This window comes from Pieris brassicae, chromosome 10, assembly GCF_905147105.1.
Source record: "Pieris brassicae chromosome 10, ilPieBrab1.1, whole genome shotgun sequence".
Taxonomy (NCBI): domain Eukaryota; kingdom Metazoa; phylum Arthropoda; class Insecta; order Lepidoptera; family Pieridae; genus Pieris; species Pieris brassicae.
The window spans coordinates 14,698,508-14,726,103 of record NC_059674.1 but is presented as its reverse complement, the minus strand read 5'-3'; the positions used below and the strand labels follow the sequence as shown (position 1 = coordinate 14,726,103).

General features: G+C 31.5%; 1 protein-coding gene across 1 annotated transcript; it reads left to right on the top strand.

Annotated features, from left to right (window-relative positions):
• On the top strand, nucleotides 1-27,596 carry LOC123715500. The gene is made up of 10 exons (XM_045670524.1): nucleotides 1-93; nucleotides 2,463-2,534; nucleotides 21,048-21,143; nucleotides 22,101-22,207; nucleotides 22,801-22,946; nucleotides 23,598-23,678; nucleotides 24,498-24,647; nucleotides 25,067-25,214; nucleotides 25,584-25,722; nucleotides 26,250-27,596. The coding sequence occupies exons 2-10, from the start codon at nucleotides 2,477-2,479 to the stop codon at nucleotides 26,435-26,437; spliced, it is 1,113 nt and encodes a 370-aa protein (XP_045526480.1). The 5' UTR covers nucleotides 1-93; nucleotides 2,463-2,476; the 3' UTR covers nucleotides 26,438-27,596.

Sequence of the window (27,596 nt, the reverse complement as noted above, 5' to 3'; positions counted from 1 at the left end):
CCGTGGAGTGCGCGCGCAGCGATAGTGCGCGCTGTTCGATAAAGTGCGGCCATATTTGATCAGCTGTCAACAAGGATATTGCTTATGGTTTTTGTGAGTATTTTTTATCTGTACTTTAATTAAGTAATGAAAACTTTTTGGTTCAAGGATTTGATTTTGAATGGATTAAAATGCTTATTTCGGTGGCAATTCGTTTGTTTGACAGTTTGAATGACGGCATAGGTTAAAAATGTAAAACCTTGAGGGAAAAGTCTGAAGTTGTCGTTTTTTCCTTCCTTTATTTGAATGGATTTCGGTTATATTTTGAATATGTTATAAATATACTTTATTGTTGCTGTTTAAGGAAAAAAACTAAATGCAAAGCTGTCTACAGATCATAGTTCATATATTTAATTATTATCCACGACATACCCATTCTCTTTTAAAAACATGGTAGAATTGTTCGTGTATTATATTTGTCTATAATAGAATATTTGACTCCCAACTCTTTTAGAGGAAATAAGTTGTAAAGCTTTGTGCAGGTATATTTTCTTAATAAAAATGCTAAAGTCCTATTCTTACGTACTTTGCTTTACAATAAGAATGTACTGAATCAGTGAAACAGCCCTTGTAAAATTAGATGTGTGTTGTGTATTATTCTAGCTGTTCAAAGTATACCAATCTTTTTTGGTGTAAGTATTTAGTTGTCCTTCCACATTCACTGTACGTCCTATATATTATGAGAAGTCCTATGCTGATTTTCAGCATAAAATATACACATAGTATCTGAGTATTATCTTTGCTTCGATAAGAATGTGTGAAACAAAAATAATAAAGATGCTAATATAACGATAAATAAATTTCAAAATGGCAACTTCACTACTGTGTGTCGGAATCTTCACTCAAAGGCAAAATGTTTATAGAGCTGTCTTAGTTAATTACTAAGATACAATTAAGGAATTTTTATTGCTTTACAAAGTTGCAATTAATTGCAAAGTTAAATGGCTAAGATTGTTTTATTAAATTAGTTAACATTGTATTTCTTATTAAATAAAGTAAGAATAACAGATAGATACATACATATTTATCGCGGATTGCTAAATAGCAATATATAAATATATATCATCGGATTACTTCAGTCAGTCACTTACTCACTGCACTGGTATTGGCCTCCGAAATAAGAAACTTACAGCGCTCCATGTCGTCTGCCCCTCCCCAATTGCTGGCCTTTAGCTGCAGCAGGATACCGTCGTATCGACATAGTGGAAGAGTACCTTGTCATACTTACTTACGTCTTTCCAATATTAATATGAATCAGTCACCACATTAATTAAAAGGAAAAAATACGCGTACAATTGATATGGAAACTACCTAACTTTGAAGCGATAAGAATAAAAAAAAATTTCTTTCAACAAAAAGTTTGGGTTGCTTGGTGCAAATTGTATATTAATAGTATTTTCCAATCTAAGGTGGAATTTTAACACCGAAAACATGGTAAGCTATAAAACATCGGATGTGGAAATCCATTTAAAGTCTAATTTACATCAAAAAGATATTTATCTAATCTTTTACTCGTAATTATTTACAGTTATCGGCCAAATTAATAATCAATATATCCATTTAACACTAATATCTTTAAGAAACATGATTTTTAATCATCATGAATTATGCAAATAAGATAACTGTAAAATACGGTAGCTCATTCTCTGTTGGAGCGTTACCGAAAGGAATGAGATTTCCACAGATTCAACTTGTCAATTTTCGGTCAACTGCTGCCAATTTTTTTAATGAATGTGTATCCAAATAGATTTATAGCAGTTATACCAACTGTCAGTTTCGTTATTTAAAATCTGGGCGAAGTCAAGATGCCTTAACAGTAGTGTATGTAGAAAGTCGAAAACTAAATTTGTATGTAAATGACAGTTGGTGCCGACTAAGTCCCATCACTGACAGTTATGTTAAATCCATTGACATTGACATTTCCGAAGGTTTTAACCGTTTTTCAAACAAAAAAGAAATTTTTAAAATATTTATTGTTTTAATTTATCCGATGTAAAATAATAGAATGACAGGTATGGGCTAACAAATACATAGGCCGACCAGAAAACGATAAAATAATAATCGCTTGCAATATAATTTAATTTTTTTTATATTAGATACTAACTTTGTACACTTCTGAACGTCATAATATTAAAAAAGATACCAACGCAAGGGCGTACAGCTGCAGTAAGTAAAGAATAATGTTTAAATTTATAAATGGAAACTGTTTTGTCGGATGAGTTTCACTTTGGTTTGTTAACTACTCTAGGTAGTTTTTACAATTTAGTAATCATATCTATTATATCATGAAACAACTGTACTTCTTATGGTGGTATATTTCTTTTTGTACATAAAAAGACAGCGTATGGTACGCTTCAGTTAAGGTCGTCAGAGCGCGTCATTTCAATGTTTATCAACTATTTACTAGTTTTTGAATTTTACAGGTAATCCACACAAAATGGCGATCCTCAAACTTATTATTTGTTTAAGTTTCATTCATATGGCCGTCGGTAAAGGTAAGTTTTTATTGCTTATATTTTTTGTAATAATATATATTTCCTACTAGCTAGGTACCGACTTTGTTCTGCCTTAATAAGATTTTTACTTAGCCAACCATTGTAGTAGCTACAGCAACATATGGAATATTTTACTATGCTAACAGACTATTCGCTTTTGCGGAATAAAAATTTAAGTGCTAAATACAAATAAATTAGTTATTTGTTATATTTTCAAATTTTTACCTCCTTTTTCCTTTCTAAGAGTTCAAAATCTACTCAAATTGGTCAATCGTCTTCAAATTTTGCGCTTAGCAACATACTTTGGTATGTTTTATATTTACATAGATAAACGCTCCATACATATTAGAATTTTGAATATTGACTTATTATAAACCGTATATATAGGATATATATATATATATAGGATTGGTCACCATGGTAACAAACATGACAATCTGCGCAGATACATCTTTTAGTTTAAAATTGAAATTTAAAACATTTTTTTAAACCAGAGTTATTTATACCATTCTAAAATTATACATATAAATATGCTACAACGCTACGCTATACCTAAATCACATTCTGCGGAAAATCTTGATGAGTGAAATCGTACATGAAAGTATTCGTAAACTTAATTCGGAAGTTTGTTTTTATAGCCCTTTCAAATCCAAACCGTTACCAAATGTTTTTACGCTTTACCAATTTAAGCAGAACGTAATAAAATTACATGCTCTGATTTTATATAAACAGACCCACTGGCATAGAATAAAATGAACCAAATCTTCATTAAATGATTATACCAATATCCGTTGTAAACGTGAGACATAGGCCTTTTTGATCTTAGGGCTAGATTTAGAAATCGTACTCGGCATTACGTCCGACTAAGTCAGGGAGAAATGACAATTCGTGTCGACAAATTAAGGCATATTTAATACTAACTACTGTTAAGGCATCTTGACTAAGCCCCCAGAAATGTATTGGATTTTGACATATATCAATGTTATCTGTAAACCGCAGATATACAATTGTCTATACTTCAAATGTTTTTGACGTCTTCTTAGTTAACAATCCTACGCCTACGCCAAATAAGTCAGTTAGCACTTTGTTTTATGATTTTATAGGCATTTACCTATAATTTCAGTTTAATACATTTCATACCTCCAATGCTTTTAGAGTTATATTTATTTAATATCTGTGCAAGTATTGTGTCTGTCTCCTTTTTAATCTTTTATAATACATTGCGACAAATTTCGAGAATCTTAAATGAACATATAGTAAATGCATAAAACGAAATAAGTAGACATCTACAAATCCTTTTGATTAAAAATCAATATCAAAGTCTGTCGCGCTCTTTCTTTTTGTTTGTATATTTTTTACGGCATCACATAACGGTGATAGGTCATTGGCGTGAGTTTTTACTGTGTATCTATTCCGACATATCCTTCGATCGGTATTATGCATGAGAATAAATGAAATACAATAATATTAATGATATTATTTAATCTATGATGCATGTAAAAAAATATACTTTGTATATTTATTAAATGAATTATGGTTTTGATTTATTAGTATTTCTCTCTTTTTTATTTATTTTTTCCCCTTACTAGATTAGTTGGCCTAGTTACGTTACATATTTTTACCTATAGCAAAGATTATTATAGCGTAAAAATACATCTATTAAAATTATTCCTAATGTCAATGAAAGACAATATTAAAAGGAAATTTATTTAATTTTATCATATAGTAACTTATTAGTACTTTTAATTTTAGAAAAATAAACGTGTTAGTAACTATTATAATAACACATATAATGCCCATAGAAAGTGACCACAAATATTTTAATGCTGCGCTTGATTATAATCTCCGTCAGTCAATGTCGGTCTTATAAATGAAGGCTATTATTATGTCTTGTATTATAGGGACAGATGAGTAAGGTATTATGGTAAAAGCTGATCCTAGCTTCCCATTGTATATAGCAGTCGTATATATACAGCGCATATAATAATATATCTATTATATGTAACTATGGCATTGGCCACTTTTCAAACAGAAAACCGCTTCTTTCGCTCGAGTTATTCCGTCTGAGTTTCTGGACACCATGCGAAGCCTATAAAAGTAAAGATCAGTAATGATCAATTAGGACGATACATTACACTCATGCGTCACTTTGTTAACAAGAAGTTGATTTATTAATGTATATTAAATTCGTTTTCCATTTTTAAATATTACATTAACATTAATGCCAGCGAGAGGTCTTCTCATGAAGTCTACAACAATAAAGTGGATGATCTTTGGCGTAACTCATTATTCGTGAAATTTTTGTGCATATCGGTTATCTGTCCACATAGGTCTGTGAATCGGACATCTATTTTTCATCCTCCTAAATGTTTGAGTTTTTAAATTTATTTTTAATCAAACATTTTTTTTTTGTGGTACAGTATACAAAAATACATACAACCCTTAATTTTCAGCCTTATTTTTTATTTGTTAATTAAAAACTTATGACATAAACTCTGAGGTTTATATGGAGAAAAATACACAGAAAAACCTAACAAAAATTCATTCCGGAAAACCGAACAGTCTCTGGGGTAGCATAGCAAAATGTTTCATGGTGGTATGTACTAAAAAGGTAGGCTAAAGAAAATCTCATTATGGAGAAACGAAGTTCGCGGGGGCAGCTAATAATATTTATATACTTTAAGTTTCATAACCTTGACGACTATAGTTGCATTGGTGAGTCGTAATTCAATAGCAATATGCACCTTAATCATTAAATCCAGCCTACGCTTGACTTATTGCTTTATTCCAATCGGCTATGATGTTTGACCTTAAAAATTAATTCAATACAGGGAAAGCTCACACGCACTCGCGAGACTCAAGGCTAAAATGAAAGAGCTTGCTTGTTGTGCTTAAAAAAATACCAGAAATATCAAAACACCAGATTTAGGCAAATGGAAATACGTAATATCATGGAAATGTGTAAGCACTCGTTCGTGCTTTAGAACTAAAGGCATGAATAGGATATGCGATGGAGCCTACGGGACCAGCCCAAGGGCTTATTAGTGGTTGCCTGCAGGCCTATGAACGAGGAGTATGCTCTTTTTTTAAACAATTGAAGGTCTTATTTCCCAGGGAAGAGGGAGGACGTCCACCGGGAGTCGATTCCACAATTTACAGCTATTTTAAAAAAGGAAATGTGAACTAGGATAATATTTTCCAAAAAATTATAGAGGAAATCGGTTCTTCAGAGTTCGTTCCCTTTAACTGTAAATTGCCGTGTCATTGCTTAAGTTATTAAATACATATTAAAAACTTTTCTCATGCCATGTAGGTGTTACGTGGGTAGTCAAAATGCGTTCTTAGAACATTCGAAAATGCACTGTATCACATGACAATAATGATATATTTACTGTGTTTTTAACATTTGCACATGTTACATGTAAAGAGATATGAGCTTTATGGCAAGGCGCAAAGGCAAGATTTTTTAATGAGATTGGCAATCGAACCCATTTTTGGTAGGCTAAGGATTTGTGTGGGTTATTATGAATCACAATTGTATCAGACCCATATAAGGCAGACTTACATAAACTGAGGCCCCAACAAACCTCAAAAACTTCTCCGTTTTAGACTATACTTGTACCATCTTTAGTAGGACAATAGGCACCGTTAATTGATATAGGTGATATACCTTCTGTGCCTGACATATGTCGACTTTTTGGGTCTAAGGTGAGCTGGTTTCCTGACGATGTTTCCCTTCACCGGTCGAGCCAATGTTAAATGTGCATATAGAAAGAAAGTCTTTTGATGCACAACAAGGGCTGGAACTTACGACCTCAGGGTTGAGAGTTGCATGCGGAAGCCACTAGGCGAACACTGCTGTGGTCTATTCAGACAACAAATTCATTCATACTGGTGGTGGAGTGAGTATTTGCTGCCTATTTAAAGCTAGTAAGCTAGTGGCAGTTACTATCGGCCGCTTTCTATACTTAGTGCCAATCCAATCCAATTAACTACTAGAGATTGACATTTTATCGGAAATAACTAAATAAATTTATAGTCGACCAACCCGTTGTCTGAGCAAATATATTTTTAGAATTTTAAAAAGAGAACATGTCATAGCGAACGTCACAATGGCGTTAGATTTTATTATACTCTGTAAATCTTTGAGCTCTGCAAATAAATCGGGGCCTTAAAAACATGACCTCTATAACTAACAGCAAATATACTGTATTTATCCACTTTTGCCTTAACAAATACATCACGTCATGTATACTTAATTCATCCATATTACCAAGAACTTGACCGTCCTTGTTTTTACCTTGTGTTTTAACATACCTATTGTTTTGACTTAAATCAAGTAATCAAGTACACTTATGAACGTCAACAGAAATTATATTCAATTGATTCTAAATTTACATTTACTACCAGTTCCAGTATCCAGCATCCAGATTTTCACAAGGAGCTGGGCTGCAAGGCTTCAATTTATCTTTCTTTTTACTTATAAAATAATTAAGATGGATTAATTAGCAATTAATTTATTCTTTATCAAGAATAAAGTATGATATTAAAGTTATAGTTAAGTATGAATTACAACAGTATGCTAAGAAATGTTTCGCTGAAGTAACTTAACTTCTTAGGTTCATTGAGTAAGAGATATTATGTTTAAGATTCGATAAATTTATGCAGAAAATGTAGTTCAGATGGTTAAAATATTTATAATCTACTAAATTGTATATGAAACTGGAAAACCTTCAGTTTTTATTAATAAAACGCCAGCCTCCAACATTACGAGTATACCATGTAATTTGTACAATTATAATCTGTTTTCTCATAAACCAAACAATGCACTCTTGTTATGTGTGAGAAATTGATTTTATCTATCGACAGCTATCCGTCAGAGCATAGTATCTAATTGTAATGCCGTAACTCAATGGAAGCAATTAATGACAAAGAGACTATGTATCATAGAGTTCAATAACACAGATAGTTACACTATAGTTATTCTTGAGACATTTTTTTTTCCTTTCTTGGCCTGCACGGTTTGTGCGAGACAAATATTAGTAACCTATTCCAAAATAGTGTACAAGCTATTTGATTCCATTTTAAAATATATAGTACGTATTGGAAATAAATTGCATCGGGTAAAAAGGTCAAATAAACAATAATATTACTTGTTCTCATCCTACGAAATATCTTTCGTCTTTTACAGACAATAAATTTATTTTTTAATCAGAAACTTGTTATTGCTTTATTCTTATTATATGGGTAAATAATTCGCAGAAGCGGTCGTGTGTTGCCAGTTCGTGAAAACAAAAACATGTCGCGAATATAAAAGAGTTTATAATTAAAATGGCCGTGACTTTGAAACATATTAGATCATAGATAATTTAACCTCCCGCAAGAAATGGTTACGCTTCTTGAACATATAAAAAATGGTTAACTTCGCTACATTATTAAAATATAGCGTTTATTCGGACGTTTTTAGGTGCATATTGCACTTTTAAATACTTAACAAAAGGGGGACTAAGCACCGGCAACACAGATGCACGTATTTTGTGCTTTACATCAATAATTATAAACTAATTCGGTATACACTTGTCGTGCACCGATAACCAAATTATTTTCAATATAACATTTGATAGCTTGCATAATAAGTACATACAGTACGGAAATGCGGCATTTGAACTTTGACTATGACGTATCGTAACAAAAAGCAATGTTTTATTTATGTCCTCGTTATTCCGCGATCCCTCACTCAGCGACGCGACGAGCACAGAATATAATAAACTTATTGTCTGTGATTGTGATCGCATCGGAAACTAGTAATGATCTATTATGTTTCTGACTCTTTGGGCAACGTTCGAAAATTGAAATCGAATCCAATCTGGGAATCATTTATTTAATGTCATGGATATTCAGAATAACTCCAACCACGGTGAAATCTACTTTTCTGATCGATAAGAGTGAGTGAATATCTCAGAACTATCATCGAAGATAGGTCGGCATTTAACAGCAAAAATCCCCAATCGCTTTAGGCCCGTAAACTAGTTTAACACAATATGTTCGTGATATTTCGAAACGGTGATTTAGTAGGTACGTCTATGCATCTGTCGCCCTCGGGCTTTGCAATTTAGATTCCTAACAAGCGGTATGGGAATCTAAAAGAAAGTCTTACTTTGTTATTAAAAACAAAATATGTATGTTAAAACACCGGTTATTTATGACCAAACATTGCATTCGCCGCATACATAATCAAAAATTATTTTCTACTCATAAACCTTTTTATGTAACGTCCAAACATAGGTTTATAATTACAGTAATCACGTTGAACCGTGGTAAATTTTTCAATTAAAAACAATGGGAGCCCTTAATTTCTCTTTAATATAAACTCTTTATGACCCATTACTTAAAGTCATAAATATAGAGCCAGATGAAAGAAAAAATATCAAAGAAGATAAGCAATAAAATAGGCACTTGAACAACCTTATTATAATTTTTATTTTTATTAAAATAGCGTAATGCTTATTAGATAACTGTAGTTATAAAATATCACAAACTATAGATTTAAGTCAGAAAATAAATTTATCTTCATCGAACAAAAGTATGCTAAACGAGCTGTCATCGCTTACTACAAGCCATCGATTTAATCGCTACAAAATTCTAGACTCTATGCTGACCACACGGATGACAAAACGGATGCAGGCTTGCTTAAAAAAACAAAATTGACACTGCTTTAAAAATAGAACACGTTCCGCGCCATCTTTTTAAGGCGACATTAATATTTCTCAGGTAAACCTGCCAGGATTATCTTTTTACATTGTTTTTATTAAAACTCTTGACTAAATAGCTTATAGGGGATAATTATGGTTTTTATAAAAGGCAAGCTGTTACATTAACAATGTTAAGTTAACTAATTGTATTTAGTATCGAATCATTATGTGCGGTGCTTTAGATTTTAATTTTTTTAATGACAGATTTATGGTATGCGCTAGATATTTACGACTGACGCTTGTGAATTTACATTCACGCGAGAGTGTTTTACATTTAGAATTAATGAGATCTAACTGATACCGTAAATTACATAAAATCCATAAGTAATATTTTTCTCCAATTATAAAGTTAATTAATAACATAAGCACCCACAATCTGCGTTTAGAAATCACTGCGATGACGATATACCCTGAAAAGCGCTTACAAAGTTCAGTCAATGGTTATCCTGGTCGAGAATCCTTTAGGTTATATGAACAGTACAACATCCTTCCTCCACACATATCAACGTCCTACATCTCTCATCCTAGAGGTCGTAGCTTCGATCCCCGGCTTTGCACCAATGGACTTTGTCTATGTGCGCATCTAACACTCGCTCGTACGGTGAAAGAAGACATCGTGACGAAACCAGTATGTGTTAGTCCCAAAAATCTGGCACACAAGGATATTAGAAATAATTACGGGACAGATACAGAAATCAGAGGCCCATACCTAAAAGCTTAAAATTATTTTTTACTATGTTTCGAATCAAATTTGCCTTAACATAAAAATGACAAATGTGTATCTCCACGGTCGATCATACCTTTAAAACTTTCACAGAATTATAACAAAAGGTTGATTTACATCGCCTAATGCTTAATTCAGCGTTCCCACGATAAAATCTGATAATAATATTGTTGGCGATTTTATGCGAATGTCACCTTATAATGAAGGTATAAAAATATTATAAATGTGAGAGTTTTGGTGTAGCGATATTTTTGTTATTTATAGCGCCTTTAGTCTTTAAATTTACGACGTATTAACTATTTGATAGTACTAAATTTGTAGATTCAGTCACTCAAAAAATCAAAATTGATTTATTTAGTTTAGTTGCGTCATAGCGTATGCTTATGAATGTCAAAAGCGTTAACAAAATTCGTCAAAGAAGACTACACAATCTACGTAATATCGGCAAATCGAATAAAACACAAGTTTTAACTGTTTTGAACTGACGTTGTTAATTTATAAGCTCCGACATATATATATATGTTTGGGGAGGGAAATCATGTGAAATGATGCGTGACGGAGATACAGTACAGTCAGCCCCATGCTCTATTGGAGTTTACGGGACTATCTTTGTTGATTATGAATACTTAACGTCTGAGATTCGTTCATTAAGAGTTAAAGGTTATTTAGCATTACATTTAAATTAATTCACCACAGACTCAATCAGAAATTTTATTGCCTGATTTAATCGTTTACTATTAAATGTATTAAAGTTTAATGGTCTACTCTGAGAAGTAACGTTCTCGGTGTATACCCAGACCTGTGTAATATTGTTATATTGTCACCGTAATAATTGAATTGACAGAAATGTGAGTAAATGGCTCGCTGGAGTTGAGCAATTAGGTAAAGAGGGTGCGTAAGGAAACCTGTGTGACTGGTAAAAATGGTAATACTACTATGAAAGCTGCTATTAGGTAAAATATACTTGACGCCCGTATGACACCAATTTGCAGATGTACTCCTACAATTTGTGTTGATTCTTCTCACTGTAAGATCCTCTAAAGGTAGATTATTCCGTAAATAAATACTATGTAACAATGTTTTCATAAATCTCAATTCATAGCGAACACAACATCAGATTTACACTTTAGACTGGAATTTAGTTGAATTTAGGATCGTTTCATAAAGTTTTGTTAAAGCGGGCTCGAGGCGTCAATAACTTATGAGCTTGCATATGACTGAATTTTTTTGACTCAAATGCAACTCATTGCACTTATATTAAGGGCGAATACATGTGAAACATGGATGCAATGCAAGAGGTGACATTATTACTTATAAACGACTTTTTCAGACAATCCAAACCAAGGGAAAGTTAAACAAAAATTTTGTGTCCAATATAATTCCACTTTAGTTATAACTAAAGTATTATTTCTGTCAAATTGTGTTTACGGTGTAATGAAGACACATGAGTAGGCACGTTTGTTTTAAGTATAGCCATACACGTAGAATGAGTATATATACATAGTATATACTATATATATACATACTACAAAAGATAAAATTATAAAAGTCGATTTTCTGTCTATATGCACATTTAATACACGCTCTTACAGTGTCGGTAAGAAAATACTACCGAAACCGGCATGCTTTAAGCCCATACTCGATGGCGTTTCAGAGAAGCCTGATCGACTATTAGGCCATAACGTAAAAGTTTGTATCGCCATTGGTAAGATACAAAGTAAAACAAAATATGTGTTTTGATCCTCCTTATATATTTCTTTTTTAAACGTATCAAGGTAAACGGTTTTATCAAGGACGGTTATAAGAAAAAACATGGAACCTGGTTCCAATGATTGAACGACTTGTAATAAGGGAAAGTGGCGGATGCAATTTGTACTAGACATTACTACTAGGATGCGTTTGACCTACAAATGTTATTCTAGTTTTGTAGAGGTCAGTTTTTCTTGGATTTCTGATAAACTACACCTGCGGTCAGAACACCGCTTATGGTGTATCATAGTACATATTGCGATCATGTATTTTATGGCTAAGAAATTTCACCTCAAACTCTAAGGGCCGTCGGGAGTTCTAGGCGTTCGCTCAACAAAGGAATGGCTTGTTTGACGATATTTTAGAAACCAAAACGAATATTAACAACCATGGAACCTACACAAATTGTTATTTTTAATTCTGTTACTAAAATTCAAATAAGACATTCATAATTTCATGAACCCGTGAAAACGCTCTCTAGACAAGACGGTGTCCCAACAGTCCTATGTCCTTGTCAATAAAAACGGAAACAAACGTCAAAAAGTTCATTGCGATTTTGATATATGCCTTAGACCACGAGAGCAGAGAGCAATGTTGGCCTTGGGTTCAGCGAACAGCTCTCATCCATCGTTCGTAAGTTCGATCACAGGCCGTCGTGCGGAAATCGCCATACTTTAGACCTAAAAATTGACAGCATTTTTTTTGTACGACAAAATTTAAAGCTTAGTCTAGACCAGTTTTTCCAAGCATTTTTGTGCCTCAGCCTTTCTAGAATTTTGAATTGTTTACTTAAGAAACTTTAATGATGGGCTTTAGGAAGAAATTAGTAGGAAATTGTTAACAAAACACAGTAAGTAAATTAAAAATCCAAATAATTTTCGAATTTCGAACCTTAAGAAACCTCAAATTGCCCTGTAGGGCGTGGGCCCCAGTTTGGGAAACTCTGGTCTACAAACAAAAGCATTTAGAAATATATAAGGTAGTCCATCCGGTCTGAGGGTAAAAATAAACTGACAAACGTAAAAAGCTATTAAATACCGGTTGTTTTAAGATATTGGTTTAAAAATAGATTACAAGGGTCTTTCTTTGCGTATTGGATTTATAGGCATGTTACGATACATCGATACTTTTACAACATTTGAATGTTTTGATATTATCACAGGAATTCTTTATGTAAAAATTGTTTATGATAGAATAAATAATATGAGTTTGGCCAATTCAATGCAATACGTAGATTTATTTCACTTTATGGCAACAAAATCCCGTCAGTTAAGCAAATCTCAAATGTTTAAGTCAAACAGATAAACAATAATTTAAAGCTATAATTGGTATGGGAGGTAAAACAGATATATTCGTAGATAAAAAAATTTGTTATTAATAAAAATCAATGTTTAAGAAAAACACTTTTTGAACGGATTAAAGTTTTATTATTAAAACTATGTATTATTATTAAAACTGAAATTAAATTATGTAAATAATTATAAGTGTTTTTCTTAATAAGTAAAAGATATTTTAACAAATAAATGTTTATTTAATAAATAGACATAATTTTCTGCAAACTTTTTTTTAGCTATGCCTTATTGAGTTCCTGTCGTCATATATACATATTGTAGATAATAATTTCAATGTTTTACCTCTGCCAGGCGTCCCATGACGGCTGACAATTTTTTTTGCTAGAAATACGAAAATATTACAACAGAATTCTAGAACAATGACCATAGATAAGTCCTTTTAACAAATTCTCCATAGGCTGTTTTCAGCTAGACGCTAAATCTGAGCAAATTCTACAGTAAGCTTATCGTACATCGGAAATGACAGATTAACAGATTCGCGAAACCCTTTCATCTGCCGACGGGTCATGACTCTGTATGGACTTTCAATCTAACTTTAAATCTTTTATATTCCAATTCCATTTTCTCGGCTTTAAATGTTGTTTTTCCTATCTGTATAGATAAGTATCTAATATATGTTAGACTTCGGAGTATTTTTACTGAATTAAATAATAATGTTTAGGAAAATCTCATTAGTTTTTTTTATGACAGATTTTTTATGATTATATTGTAAGTAAAATTCCCAATACTATTTTTAATAACAGAAAACTTACCCCTTTACATGGATATAATACCAAGAAAACAATTTATAATGATGAAATGGATCCCCGCCCTCTTTTAGCCTTAGTCATACTCAACCATACCCTCAACCTTATTTATTAGTTTTTTGAATATTACAGTGGGGCAAGAGGCTCACCTTGCGTTAAGTGATACCACCACCCTCTCAATGAAAAAGGGCTAGCGAGTGCGTTGCCGGCTTTTGAAGAATTGGTACACTCTTTTCTCAAAGGGCCCTGAGTCGAATTAATATTATAGTAGTAATACGTGTATGTAAATACGGAAACATTTATCGATACAAGCACATCTCTATGTCACAGTTACCTCATGCGCCACTTCTACAACTCGTAAAACGTGCGATACACTGGTGACAGGACTAGTTTTCTTGTAATATATTTTTATGTACAAGGTCCTATGTATAAGGCTGGCAATACACAAAAATAGGCTTCAATGTTATATTATCGTTTTAAAAATATCGTTATTTTTGAGGTAGGATTTAGGGTATGATTTAGAAACGAGACTACTTACTACTTGATCTGTTCCCTGTACATCAATATGTATTAACTTATGACATACGGGAGATCGCGCTAATTATAGTCTTATTATATAATTTCTGTCTTACCCTTAGTTTTGTATGCAACTTAAAAGTATAATGAATACAACTCTTCCATTTTTAAAGACCTAAAATTCTATTTCCTTTGAATATTTCTATTATATGGAAAATACTTTATATAGATACAAAAAGCTGACCTCAAAACAATAAAATTTAGTTTTTTTTTTAAGTGACATTTTAGTCTTATTAATTTAAATTTCGCTATTCTATACAGAAAGAATGTTTGAGTTATTCATTATTTTATTCTGCATATACATAAAATGTATGATAATTATTATTAGAAATAGGGTTAAGCTACAGTCAGCCTAAACAAGCAGGTGTTTCGTACGGTGGCTAAGTAGCAGACAGTTTATGAACATCTAAGGTAGCAGGTGAGCGCCTTTAGTCCTTTTAGTTTCAACATTTAGTAGATTAACATTTTATAGACATTAAGTACTTTACTACAAGAAAGATGAGTACCAATCTAGAAATTTACGTTGTGAACAAAAACCAATTAAAATTAATCTTGGTATTAATAAAAAAGTTTCTATATATATATAAGTTATATGTATAAGTTTCTATATATAAGAAAAGTAAAAAAAATCACTTTTCATATTTAACTAAAGCTTTTTATAAACACTTTTTATGCGAACTATACGAACTAACCGGTTAGGAATATTGACAAGATTTTAAAAATCATTTCATATTATTTATTACTGACTATGTGAAACCTACACAATTATATTTTTTTTCTGTTAAGTCTTTAATTAATCGAAATTTTACCCGTCAAAACGTCTATGCAAGATGGCGACCAGTCCCTATGACGTAATATGGATGAAAACAAACGTCATTTTTTTAGGTAATTGTCATTCAACCAATATTTATTTATACGTTACGACATCGTTTGTAAATCTGTCATCGTCTTCTATCACATAGCAATCAATATTTTCATTAATGGATTTTTTCATAAATTTATTTTACTCCATTAACGCTTTAAAGCCATGTTTCATGCAGATTTCTCCTATTAATACTTTATTTCTAGCGAAATAGGCCATTTTCACTTACTTTTCGTAAATGTATCGTTATATTTTGTGGCTCTGACGACCCATATTGATTTCCAAAATTTTTAACAATAAAATACAGCCGTGCGGAACAGATTGCTTTATTTCACGTAGGTAAGTAAAATAAATTTAAATGTGTAGGAGTTTATCTCATACAAAGTAATGAGAACCTTAGTCCTTGTGTATATTCCAAATAACATATTATTTTAAAGAAAACACTTCAATTAGAACGTCTTGAAGTATGCGGTAAAATTTAACCGTTTATTTAAATGTTACATAGAAATTGTGGTCTAAGTCTTATGTTAATAAAGCCGTCTAAATATATACTAAAAAGTATGTCATATCTGTCATATGTACTCTATACTACACAACAAAATCTGGGTGAAAATAATTTCGTAATACATGGTATTGCCATTTTTTCTCTGTAAGTTTAGTTTATGTATATTTTATAATAATCATAACTACTTTACTGACGAAAATTTTAATCTTTAATATTAATTTAAACTAACTACATATTTGGATTTATTATATCTCATAGACAACTGAGTTTAAAAGAAATTCCCTTAGCAAATTACCTTAATACAAACGGATTTACAATAAGGGTTAAAGGTTTCGCATATCACTTGTACCAAACAAATAAACATACAATACGTCTTCACACAGTTAGTCGAGAGCTAAGTACAATTCGTGGTCAGGAGATTCCGAGATTTTCAACAGATAACAGGTTCGATTCCTCGTTCGTGCAAGCGATAATAATAATTTATTTAAATCAGGCTTTCACGTCTTAGCTCAGTGGTAGAGCAAGTTGGGTTTGAACAAAAAGGATGTCGTGATAAACTTAATGCCAATTTTATTATCTTACTAGCTACTCCGCTAAGTTTTTTCGCCTTATGGAACATTTTACTATGCTATCACATAGAAACTGTTCGCTTTTCCTGAATAAAAAACCTTCTTCACAGTTCTAGAATAAATTTAAAAAAAAAACATGAATTGATCTAGCCGTATTTGAATTTTGCGCATTCATTTTATTTTTTTTATATCTTGCGACCTTTTGAACTAACAGTAATCGAATATAGTGACTTTTAATTAATTAATTTAAAGCCTTATTCTTTATAACTAAAACTATAATTAATCTTAAATTCTTAATAAACACACTTTAACCAATGCTGCAGTATAGTAGGTGATTATTTCAGTATATTTTGGACATTTGAAGGTTCAAATATTCATTTTTATCATCTTAAATGCATGGATGAGCGAGAAATGTTAGTCAATTAGTTATTTTTATTTATTTATAAATATATTCAAGCAAGAGATGCAAAAATATAAGTCTACAAGAATTCCGACTCGGATCAAGAAACAATAAATATCGAAGGCTATTCATGGAATGCGACTGTCAATTAATTTGTTTGCATTTAATTTATTAAGAATGCTTATGAAATTGTATTTTCAATTAATGTAAAGTTATAAAACTGAGTTTCTTTCTCTGTTAACCAAAGAAACTGATACAGAATTCTAAACAAAATCCAAATGACTTGAGCAACTAGATGAGTCTCTCGCCTCGTGTCAAGTCCTGTGGTGCCACAAGTCTTTAGGGCTCCTGGACTAACTTATACAAAGTCTATGACATACTAGTTTCCTCTCCATGTTTTCCTTCACCGTACGCGCATGTTAATAGACAAAATTTGACTTTATTTTTACACAATAGATTTATAATATTCAGATAGCATTTCGTTATAATCATTATTTCATAGACAAAATCAGCCTTTCCGCACGATTTACTTCGAAGTCCGAGCGTGTTAGATGCGGACATAGACAGAAAGTCCATTGCACAGCCGGGGATCGAACCTTCCACCAGGGATGAGTGTCGCACACTGAAGACACAGCCAACACTGCTTAATCAGGGTCAAGAGTCGTCTGCAAAGTCACATGGCTCATATAATTTTGAATACTAAATGAATAAATACAAAGGCGGTGCGACGTTTGTATGCAAAAATACTTATAAATCCACAATCATGATAATTTGTAAGCATTCACGGGCTATTTCACATTGTCAAAGCGATATCCTCATCGCATTTGTGATGTCATTGCGCATTGCTTATCCGTTTATGGGAAACGTATAAAGTTATTAAATTATCATAGTTGTTTCTGATTCATTCATTTTCAAAGTTACCTACAGTTTTCTAAGCAGGTTTATTTTACGAATAGACGATTACATTAAATGCAAAACATACATCACATAAGTGACTTATCATTATGTTACTGTGGAAATTTATATTTTTAATATATAACCATTCTGGCCAACTGTCATTTGTGTTATGATAATTGAAAATGTTATTCCAAATTTAAAACAAAATAGCATCTTTAAAATGTTAACGGTCTAGGTTAGGACAGAACAGAGAGCGGATACACGTGACACTCATAGGAATGTACATTCGTTTTTCAAATAAATTTAAAAAATAAAAATTCTATAGATTATGCCAATGAGACTATTGTTTAGGACTCTATGATAAATTTCATTTGTTATAATACAATCAATGGCCGCCATTACGTGGTTGGCAGATATGATGTTAAATGTTAGGATGGTTTTGATACCTGACGAAAGAAAGAAATTCCATCAACAAAGTCCTTACTAAAATTACACGCCAAAACTGTGACATAACAGTCGTTAACAAACGTCACAAATTAATATTCGAGTCGCGTAAGTGTTGCACCGCTGCGGATGTCGGCGCGTCTGTAGCGGCCCATTTTTTGCATTTCATTATTAGAAACACTTATTCATTATTAACGTTAGTCAGTACATGAAAGCGAATTCATATAACCCTCTGTGAGTTTATTTCGTATATTTATCAGTCTATGGTATATACATTGCCAGTTCCCAATTTAAAACCATAGATAAAAAATGAAGAATACATTATATGATAATGAATTAAATTAAAGAGAATACAGATTTTACTAGGCTATTAATAAGCGTAATTTAGTTAGTGTTTATCATTTTGTAGAGAAAAGATTTTTATGTTAACAATAACTTGACCATTCAGAGCAACTTGGACCTGGATTAACGATCTAAATTATCTGATCGTAACGCATTGTAAACAGTATACATGGTGGTCCAGTTCCTTGTGTTTTTTGCGCTACGTTGACCTGAGTAATTACTCAGTAAACCATTTTACCAAAAAAGCTGTCAGCACTAGTGGTAGTTTGCTACATTTTAAAATAAAAAAATATTTGTGTAGTTTAGTTTAAAAATAAATCTTAGTATTTATAAATATTACAGTTGTCTAAAATAAATGCGTAATATCTGCAAATATACATAAGAAAAGACGAAACATAAAACGAGTTTCAAAATAGAACATCTGCATAAAAGTTGAAAATTTTAACCGTTTTGTGCGGAATTTTATACTTAATTTAAAGTTTTCTTCGTAACTGGTGAAGTTTCATAAAAGTTTATCTTAAAACTGTACTTTTACGTTCAAATACGAAAAAAAACTAATTTAATTTAAAAACTAATATAATTAGAGATCGTAAATACATATTGGCATAAAAGCTTATATTAATATTAAATACATTGTCAGCTGTATTGAAATACAATTATGTAAAGTATAGGTTCCTATGTGGTCTATATGTTTATTAGATAGGAATATTATTAATATGTGAAGGAATGAAAAGCAAAAAAAATCTTGTAACGACCTGTATATCCAGACAAGGAACGATTTCGCATGGTTCACAGACTCTACTAGTTACGGAACTTGGCTTTGGTTGCGTTTCTCTATCATTGTTTTAAATCAACTTCCTTTATTACTATATTTCACATAGATTATACTTAACAAGATAACTCGGCGACCCAAACATTTATTATTATTATATTGTACTCAAATTTAAATCAGTGTCTTTAAATTCATCACTTACCCAAAAATGTATTAATGTGGTGATTGTGGATTAAAACTTAAGTAATAATTTCGTTGCATGCTAAACGTCTCTCCCACGTTTCTATAGTACCCGCCTTTCTATAGTAGAGACAACAGAGGAAATCATCTATGGCAATTACCCATAGACAATTATTATTTTCTATAGCCTATGACCTATCGGTCGTCACCCGTTCCGCATCTTGACGCTCGTGTGAAATAATCCCAAAATGGTCTTACCGTATTTATCATTTATGGTGTGATTATGTATTGTTTAGATAATATCTACAGGTAATCTTTATGGCTGTTATATGAACTAAAGATTACAGATATTAGAGTGAAGAACGGATTGTTGTCGATAAAGCATAGCTTTTTTTCTTCCATGCGAAGTATTTTTCGCATCTTTTAGATTATGCTACTTAATTAATAATTTAACTGAAAATTGGATTGCATTGGCATCTCGCTAATATCTGGATATTTTTTTTTAATTTAACTGATAGCTGAACGGTACGGTACGCCCGAGGACTTCAGCCCGCAATAGTAATCCAAACATTTTTAAAAATTATATAAATCTTTTTTGCTGATATTACAGACAACCTGCATACTGTTATTATTATTATTTGAATGCGTCTTTTACAATAGATATAATCAAGAACGTTAAAATTATATTTAAGAATGATGTAACTGTGAGTCACATCAAAGGTGGTCCTACAACTTTTTTGGTTGCATCCGAAAACCAGATTTATTTCGATGTGCAAATTTTAACGGTACAGCCAACAGGACTTGAATTATTCTTCATAAATTATGAATTGAACTGTTTTATACTCCTTCGCTCGCAGCATCGAATGTATTCGTGTAATTTGGCAAGATTTTATGCGACCTATTCATCAATAATCGTTATATTCTTTATAAACCTTTTAAATAGGCGTGACGAGTGTCAAATATTCAATGATTTAATGATTTAATGATTTTATTGGTAAATACATATTAGAAGGAATTCAATCACTGATTTAGAGTTTGCAAACTGATGTTTTCAAACGCCTTAGAAAACTTTCTGATCCACATACAATCAAGATAGTGTATTCTGCATTATGCCAGTCGATATTTTGTTACTGCATATCGGTATGGGGTGTAGAGGAATTGTCTTCAATGCTGAAAATTTAGCAAAATTATTCAAAGAAACAAAGCTTTTAACTGTTAGACAATTATACTTAATAGCAACATGCAGACTTTTTTGGAAACAAACACCCGACACACCACACCACAAAAGACGCACTTTCTTCGCCCAACGCTTTTTCTCCTTCCGAGGCCCTTTCATCTTTAACCACTTCCTTAAAAACAAAATTATCACTAACATTTCAAAACTTACATTATATACACTTACTAAAAATCTCAAAGATATCTTGTCAACCTGTCCTATGCTGATAGATTTTTTATTAATTTAGATGTGATTTATCCACCACACGAGTACCCAAAGATAATAGCGTAGTTAGTGTTATGTTATCTTTAGTGCTTAGTCTTAGTAAGATAGTCTTAGTTAATAAATTAATAATTTATACCTAGATATAATATTTTTTATAGAAACTAAAGAAACCAATATGTTTAAAAAAAAATTGTTTCAACAGGTAGCGAGGCACAAATTCAATGTGGCCCCGATTACATGAAGGTGATTGTGCCTATAGATGGCGACAGGAAGATATCATACCTCGACCAGTTAAAAGGTAAATTATCATTCAAACTTTTTGGCCTAGCAATCTTCAATCAGAGTGAGTTTGTCTCCTACGCCTACTTAATATATTCCAGTTGATTTATCTTTCCGAAGAATTTAAAATAATTAAGATACAGTATAAATGGTTAAAGTGGTTCAGAACGTAACGCCAATAAAGATAATATCAATTTATTTTTAATAAAGGTCTAGTTATAGTTTTGGTGAATTACCATTTTCTGCCAGAACAAGAGGAAGGGATAAAGGGATGGGGGATACTTTTGGAAGTTATGGCTGAATTATTTAGAAATACTTTGATTTATACAGTATACATCTTTAGATAATTCTGCGTATATAGTGTGATACGTTTCTTAAGAAAATATCTCAAGAAACGTGATTTGAGGTGGGTGCGTCAATCGGACTCAAACAAATTCTAATTATATAGAAACGATATGCATAATTCTAGATGGTAAAAGAAGAAAAAAGATGGAGAAGAAGTGTAAAATGGGTATTATAATTACAGTAAAACCTGCATTCATTTTTATTTTTATCACCGAGAAAGTAAACAAGTAGTTCTCACGAATTCTTTTACGATAGGAACTATTGTTTGTAGAGAAATTGGGACAACGGTTTTTAATTGAATACAAAAATTGTTGTCCATTGTCCAATATATCACTAACATCTAACCACGACTTTATTTTCAGAGTTATATAGAATTATTTATTGTCATTTAAAGTAAGCTAAGTTGCACGTGAAGGTTCTTAAATCAATAAGAAAAGAAAAGAAATACTTTTACTGTCAATGTACTCTACGTCTTTTTCTCTTTTACGAACTTAATCCTCGAAACCCCTTCCTTTAATTCTAAAATTCACATTAATTCTAAAAAACTGTTGTTTAAAAAATACCACACAACTGGTACCGTTTATACTGTAATGTTGATATAAAATTCAATAGTAAATGTTTCTGCTTTTAGAATATTCGCCCTGTCAGCCAGTGATGGAGGGCGATGCAGCTACATACATGTTAGACCTCCAGGATTACCACAAGTGTGCCGTCACCCGAGTACTAAATAAGATCACTGTAAGTATTTTTTTTAATCGAAGTTAGAAATTGTCTTATACGAGTAATAGTAGTAATTTGTTTACTCCTTTTATACTGTGCAAAGTATCCTACATCGTAACTCCTTACCACTTGATATTAGACGAGCTCAGTCTCGAAATTTATTTAAGAATCTTCGTTTTGAGCATTTCTCTTCGGCCTTGTAATTAGCTTCTTATATTTATAAATTATGACTCGGTAGTCCTAAGAATACCTTTTATTTTTTTATAATATTATTATTTTATATAAGTTTTAGTTACTATATCTCCAGGAATACATTAATTTTTTGTTAAGTATTAATGATCTTCTTGCACTGTACTCTCAGCTGGTGTTTAGTTTTTATTTTTCATACTAGGGTTGCCTGGAAGAAATCGCTTGTTAGCGATTCACCGCTCGTTGCCTTATTAACTTGTTATCTGGTTTTTATACGTATATAACGAAGGGTAAATAAATAATTTTATGACAAATCAGTGTTGTTTCGTAGTTTTCTAATTGAGTCTTCTGCAAAAATTAATCAATACAATTATTTTTTATAATATTTTGAAAATATTTGTATCTTATGTGTTATTTTTCAGGGAAAACGAACATACTACCACAAAATAGTGATAGAGACGTTATCGGGAGGGCGGGAAACTGTGACGGTGCGTTGTGTCGTCACGAACAAGCGAGCCTTATCTAGAAGAGCCGTGGAACCTTTCCCATTGGATTTTAGTGAACCTGAGTATGTATCAAGGAAACATAATAAATGAATATATATAAAAATGAATAGCTGTTCGTTCGTATTGCTAAAATTCGGGAATGGCTGGCCCGATTTGGCTAATTATGATCTTGAAATATTTGTGGAAGTTCAGGGTCAGGTTTCCACGGGAAATATAAATAATAGGAAATAGAAAAATACTAAAAACTATCTGTATAATTAATTTTTGTATAAAAATATGAGATTAAAATTTCAGTACTTTCACATAGACGTCTTAAGATAAATAAATATTTTCGTCTCATTAACTAACATTTACAAAAAACAACTTAGCTCTACATCTTATTATCTATGATTTTAACGAGCTATATTATTTAAATAAAATACGATACTGATTGAACGGAGTGAAGCTATGTATTATAAGTTTTTAATAATAATACATAGCTTCAATCCGTTCAAAAAGTGTTTTTCTTAATGTGTAAAAGCTATGTGAACAAAAGACAATACTATACGATACCGATATTTTATTGCCGTACCATCTTATAGCATTTTACAAGACTAATACTCTAACATCTTAAGCAACAGCTAGATGGCGGTATAGTAAATTGTGTGCTAAGAGGAAAAGTCCTTTCGTTTTATTTGTCAACTATAATTCTAAGGCTTTTATTACATTTGCAGGGTTCTTGACATAACACGATACGAAGAAGGCCGTGCCCCCGAACCAATCTTGGGGGCGGTCGTCAAACAGAATGGAAAACAGTAAGTTTCAAATATTAATATAATACAATTAATTTAGGTAATATTATAACATGTATAGGTATTGTATAATACTAAAGACTAAATGATAGCAAAAACTTAAAAAATCTTGAAAACAATATGAACCTATATATATTATACGGTAAATGTTGATAAATTTCGTTGTGAGTACTGGTAGAAGGTAACTTTGTGCAGATATAGAAAACGGCACGCTGTCAAGTAATAAGTTTATTCAATACGTCGTTTGATTATCTGCAAAATAATCGTAACGATTTATCTAATTGTTATTATGTTGTGGGTATTAATTGTTATGGGTTTTTTTACACGCAAAACGTAGCATTTATGCGATTTCGCCAATGCTTGCGGAGGAAAGATTATTGTGAATGAGTTTTCGTAATTTTGCCATGTTTATTTTTTCATTACGTGAATTATGTTCGGTGGCGGTTCTTATTTGTTAAATAAAACACTATGTTTGAAACTGGGTAACAACTGAATGGTTCCTAATATTACTAACAAAAAATTACGGGTAATGGGGTTGCGAAGCTAACAACAACTAACTTGGCTTATCTTAGGGTTCACAAATCTGAATGAAACTTATGTTATTGGACATCATCGGAAAGGAGAATGTTTAAAATACAATTTATGAGTGTGGTAGAAACTAAAGGGCTCAATATTGACTTCAAGTGTGCGATGATTGTTTTCATTTTGTTTACACTTCTGCTTATTAACTAAAATATTTATATATAACTTAGTAAAGTTAGGTTACATAACTCGTGTATATAATTAAATTATATTAATATTTGTATGTACTTACTCTTACAGAGTATCAGGTGAGATCTCCGTCAGCCCCGGGACTCCTTTATCCATGGAAATATTCCTGGATAACTCGTCGGCACCCGTATATGGATTATTGGTGAGCTACATGCATGTGACAGACACGGGTAAACAGCAGGAGACCATAATATTTAATGGGTAAGTTTAAACAATTCTCGATATTGATGAAAACTATGATTGTGAATATGAACAGTGTTCTAAAATTTTAGCAACTTACTATATAAATATCTCGTGAAATATTCATAGATTTGATGTTTTGCGCCATTAAAAGGATGTCTTTTCCCGCCATTTTGAACGTTAAACAAAAATGGTCAAAATGACGTATGACGTCACAAGTTCATACACAAATGTCATAGTTAACTTTTTTATATCTGTCTCAGTGGTGACCTAAGACTGATTCTCAATTTAATTTGAATTAAAACACTCTTACGTCTAATGTTGTCACATTTATTTTGAGATACTAGTGTAATGACGACACCATCAATACTAATAAGTTTATAGTAGGTTACAACAACTATTAATTCTATGTATTAAAAATAAGAAAAAACCTTTTTCAGATGTTCGATCGACCCCTACCTTTTTGACAACTTCCAAACCAACGATGGTGATAACTTGACAGCCAAGTTTAGGGCATTCAAGTTTCCCGATACGACCTATGTCCAATTTAAGGGTACTGTTACAGTATGCCTTGACAAGTGTCAAGGGGTAAGTGGAACTCCAGAACCTTACAGTTTTTTTAATCATTTGCGACGATGTGTGTGACAAATGTAGTTTTGTTCATGCTTGTATTGATAACTTTCGTTATTAGTTTTAAATGGTTTCCTAGAAGCGTTTAACCATATAAAATACGTCATCCATTTATTAAAACACTATTATGCCCTCATAACTATTATATTCTCCGTCGCTATAGATTTAAAAAAAAATTTGGAACCCTAATCATTAATAATAACTTGTCGTGATTACTTATTTGAGAAAATGGATATATCTTAAATATTTAAGGACTTTTGCTAAACCTAAATAAAAGTTTAGTAAATGCATTTTAGGGGAAAAATATATAATTTCTATTTGTTTCAGGTGCAATGCAGTAACGGTGTTACAGCGTATGGTAGAAAACGGCGCTCAATAGCTACCAACGCTGACAGTAACAAAGTGTATGAAGTGTCGCTTACTACGTTTATTAAAGTAGACTATTTGGACGGAGATAAAGAAGCAGGTATTATTTTCTAAGGTTTTATCTATGATAAGTTGACACTAATTTGTATGTTAAATGTTAGCTAATAATTTATAGTATAAAATTAAAAAGTTTATTAGATTAACAAGTAAGTCACAATACATACACTGTCATACACACACACTCACACACTTATACCCCATGTAGTTTCCTTATATATAATTAATTTGTTAATCTTGCAACATATTATAATAATAATTAATAATTGTTTATTCAGCATAAATGTTACAATACCTACTTTTTAAGACCTGCCGATAGAACAAAGAAAATCATTTATTTATAATAATAAATAACTGTTGCTTTATTCTCTGCTCTATGTATTTGTGAGATATAAATAAAGATTATTATCTATGGGTCCAATAATTCAGCATAGCCTTTAATTTAACTAATTTTCTATATTGAAGATTAGTTGATATTTGAAGTAAAGTAAATGATTCGATAATCAAAATTATTTTACATAATTTAAACAGTACAATTGAAACATTATAAATATAATCTTAAAATTTCAGAAGACGTATTTGGTTTGATAAAAAATTTGAAAGTAGCAAACCAGCTTTTGGGTGACAGAAATGGAACTCCAGCTACCGTTGCCGAGCACACCCAGGACAACCAACTAGTGTTACAGCAATCTGGTGGTAGTGTAGCTACGTTTAGTCTTTTATTATTGATCCTTAGTACAGCTTTATTATTTAAGTAAACTACCAAAACTATGGAAAATTAGTTCGAGGTTTTTAAACTAGGTGGCGCTTCTTAATCTACAGGTAAAACCTGTGTTATAAAAAAATTAAATCAAACTAACCGTGAAATTAATTTCAACACAACAGATTGATTTAATTTGAATTGTAAATGTTATATTTTTCAACATCTATGCTATTACAGTATCTAGGTTATTTCGGCATCTCTTTTATAACAGCGCCATCTTGTTAACCTTTGCTAACAGGAAACGGCTCACATTTTAATAATAATCTGTGTCCCAGTGTTTCATCTAAACTATTTGTAATTTTGACCATTCTGTATAGATGAGATTAAGCAACTTGTTTATCTAAAACCCACTATTTGTTTAGATTTCATTATAATGTTCATCTAGTAATTGTGCAATTTTTTAAAAATATGATATATATTTAAGTACGAAAATGTCTTCTTGACAGTTTTAATGAGTGCAAAAACCACATTTAATCATTAATATTAATTTACTTACGTCCATTAATTTTAATTCCGTCCATTTTAAATAATAGATTTATTTTTAAGCCTTACTAAGTTAATGCAGTCGCATTTAAGTTCACTAGTCTTAAAAGTAAAATGTAAATTTAAGAAATAGTAGTTTAGTAATTCTACCATAGTAATAAGCGTATACTTAACAGTACTGCTTTTAATCGATGATTAACAATATTTACGAGGGCATAGAAGTCAAAATTCGTCAATATAAGGCAATGAGGGCTGAAAACTTTCTTGCCAGAAATGATGAATAAATCTAAGAATTAATCATTACGTGAGAAAAGAATTTGTGTATGTGTCTGCCCCATTCTCCAACACCGGAATGGTCCACTAGAATATTTATACACATACTTGTTTATAGTTAAGCAGAATATCCCAAAACTATATATTATATAATTACTATATCTACAGCATACTACTGATTTGATACTTTATACAACAACAATGATTAAAAGTACGCAAGCAAGCAAGGACCAATGTATTGGTAGGTAACTTAAAGGCAATTAAAATAAACAAGTTCTACCCGTACCCATATTGTCATTATAAAATATGATTGTTAAATACGATAAAATACACATATAATTTTTTACCATGTTCTGAAAGCTCTTAAGCCCCTTTTTTAATAAATTGTTTACAATTAA

What these genes read in the sequence shown, in the direction of transcription:
- LOC123715500 (XM_045670524.1), top strand. Translation starts at nt 2,477, where the DNA reads ATGGCGATCCTCAAACTTATTATTTGTTTAAGTTTCATTCATATGGCC. An exon ending in TTGGATTTTAGTGAACCTGA is followed by an intron (nt 22,947 to 23,597) that starts GTATGTATCAAG and finishes TTACATTTGCAG; the next exon opens with GGTTCTTGACATAACACGAT. An exon ending in GAGACCATAATATTTAATGG is followed by an intron (nt 24,648 to 25,066) that starts GTAAGTTTAAAC and finishes AACCTTTTTCAG; the next exon opens with ATGTTCGATCGACCCCTACC.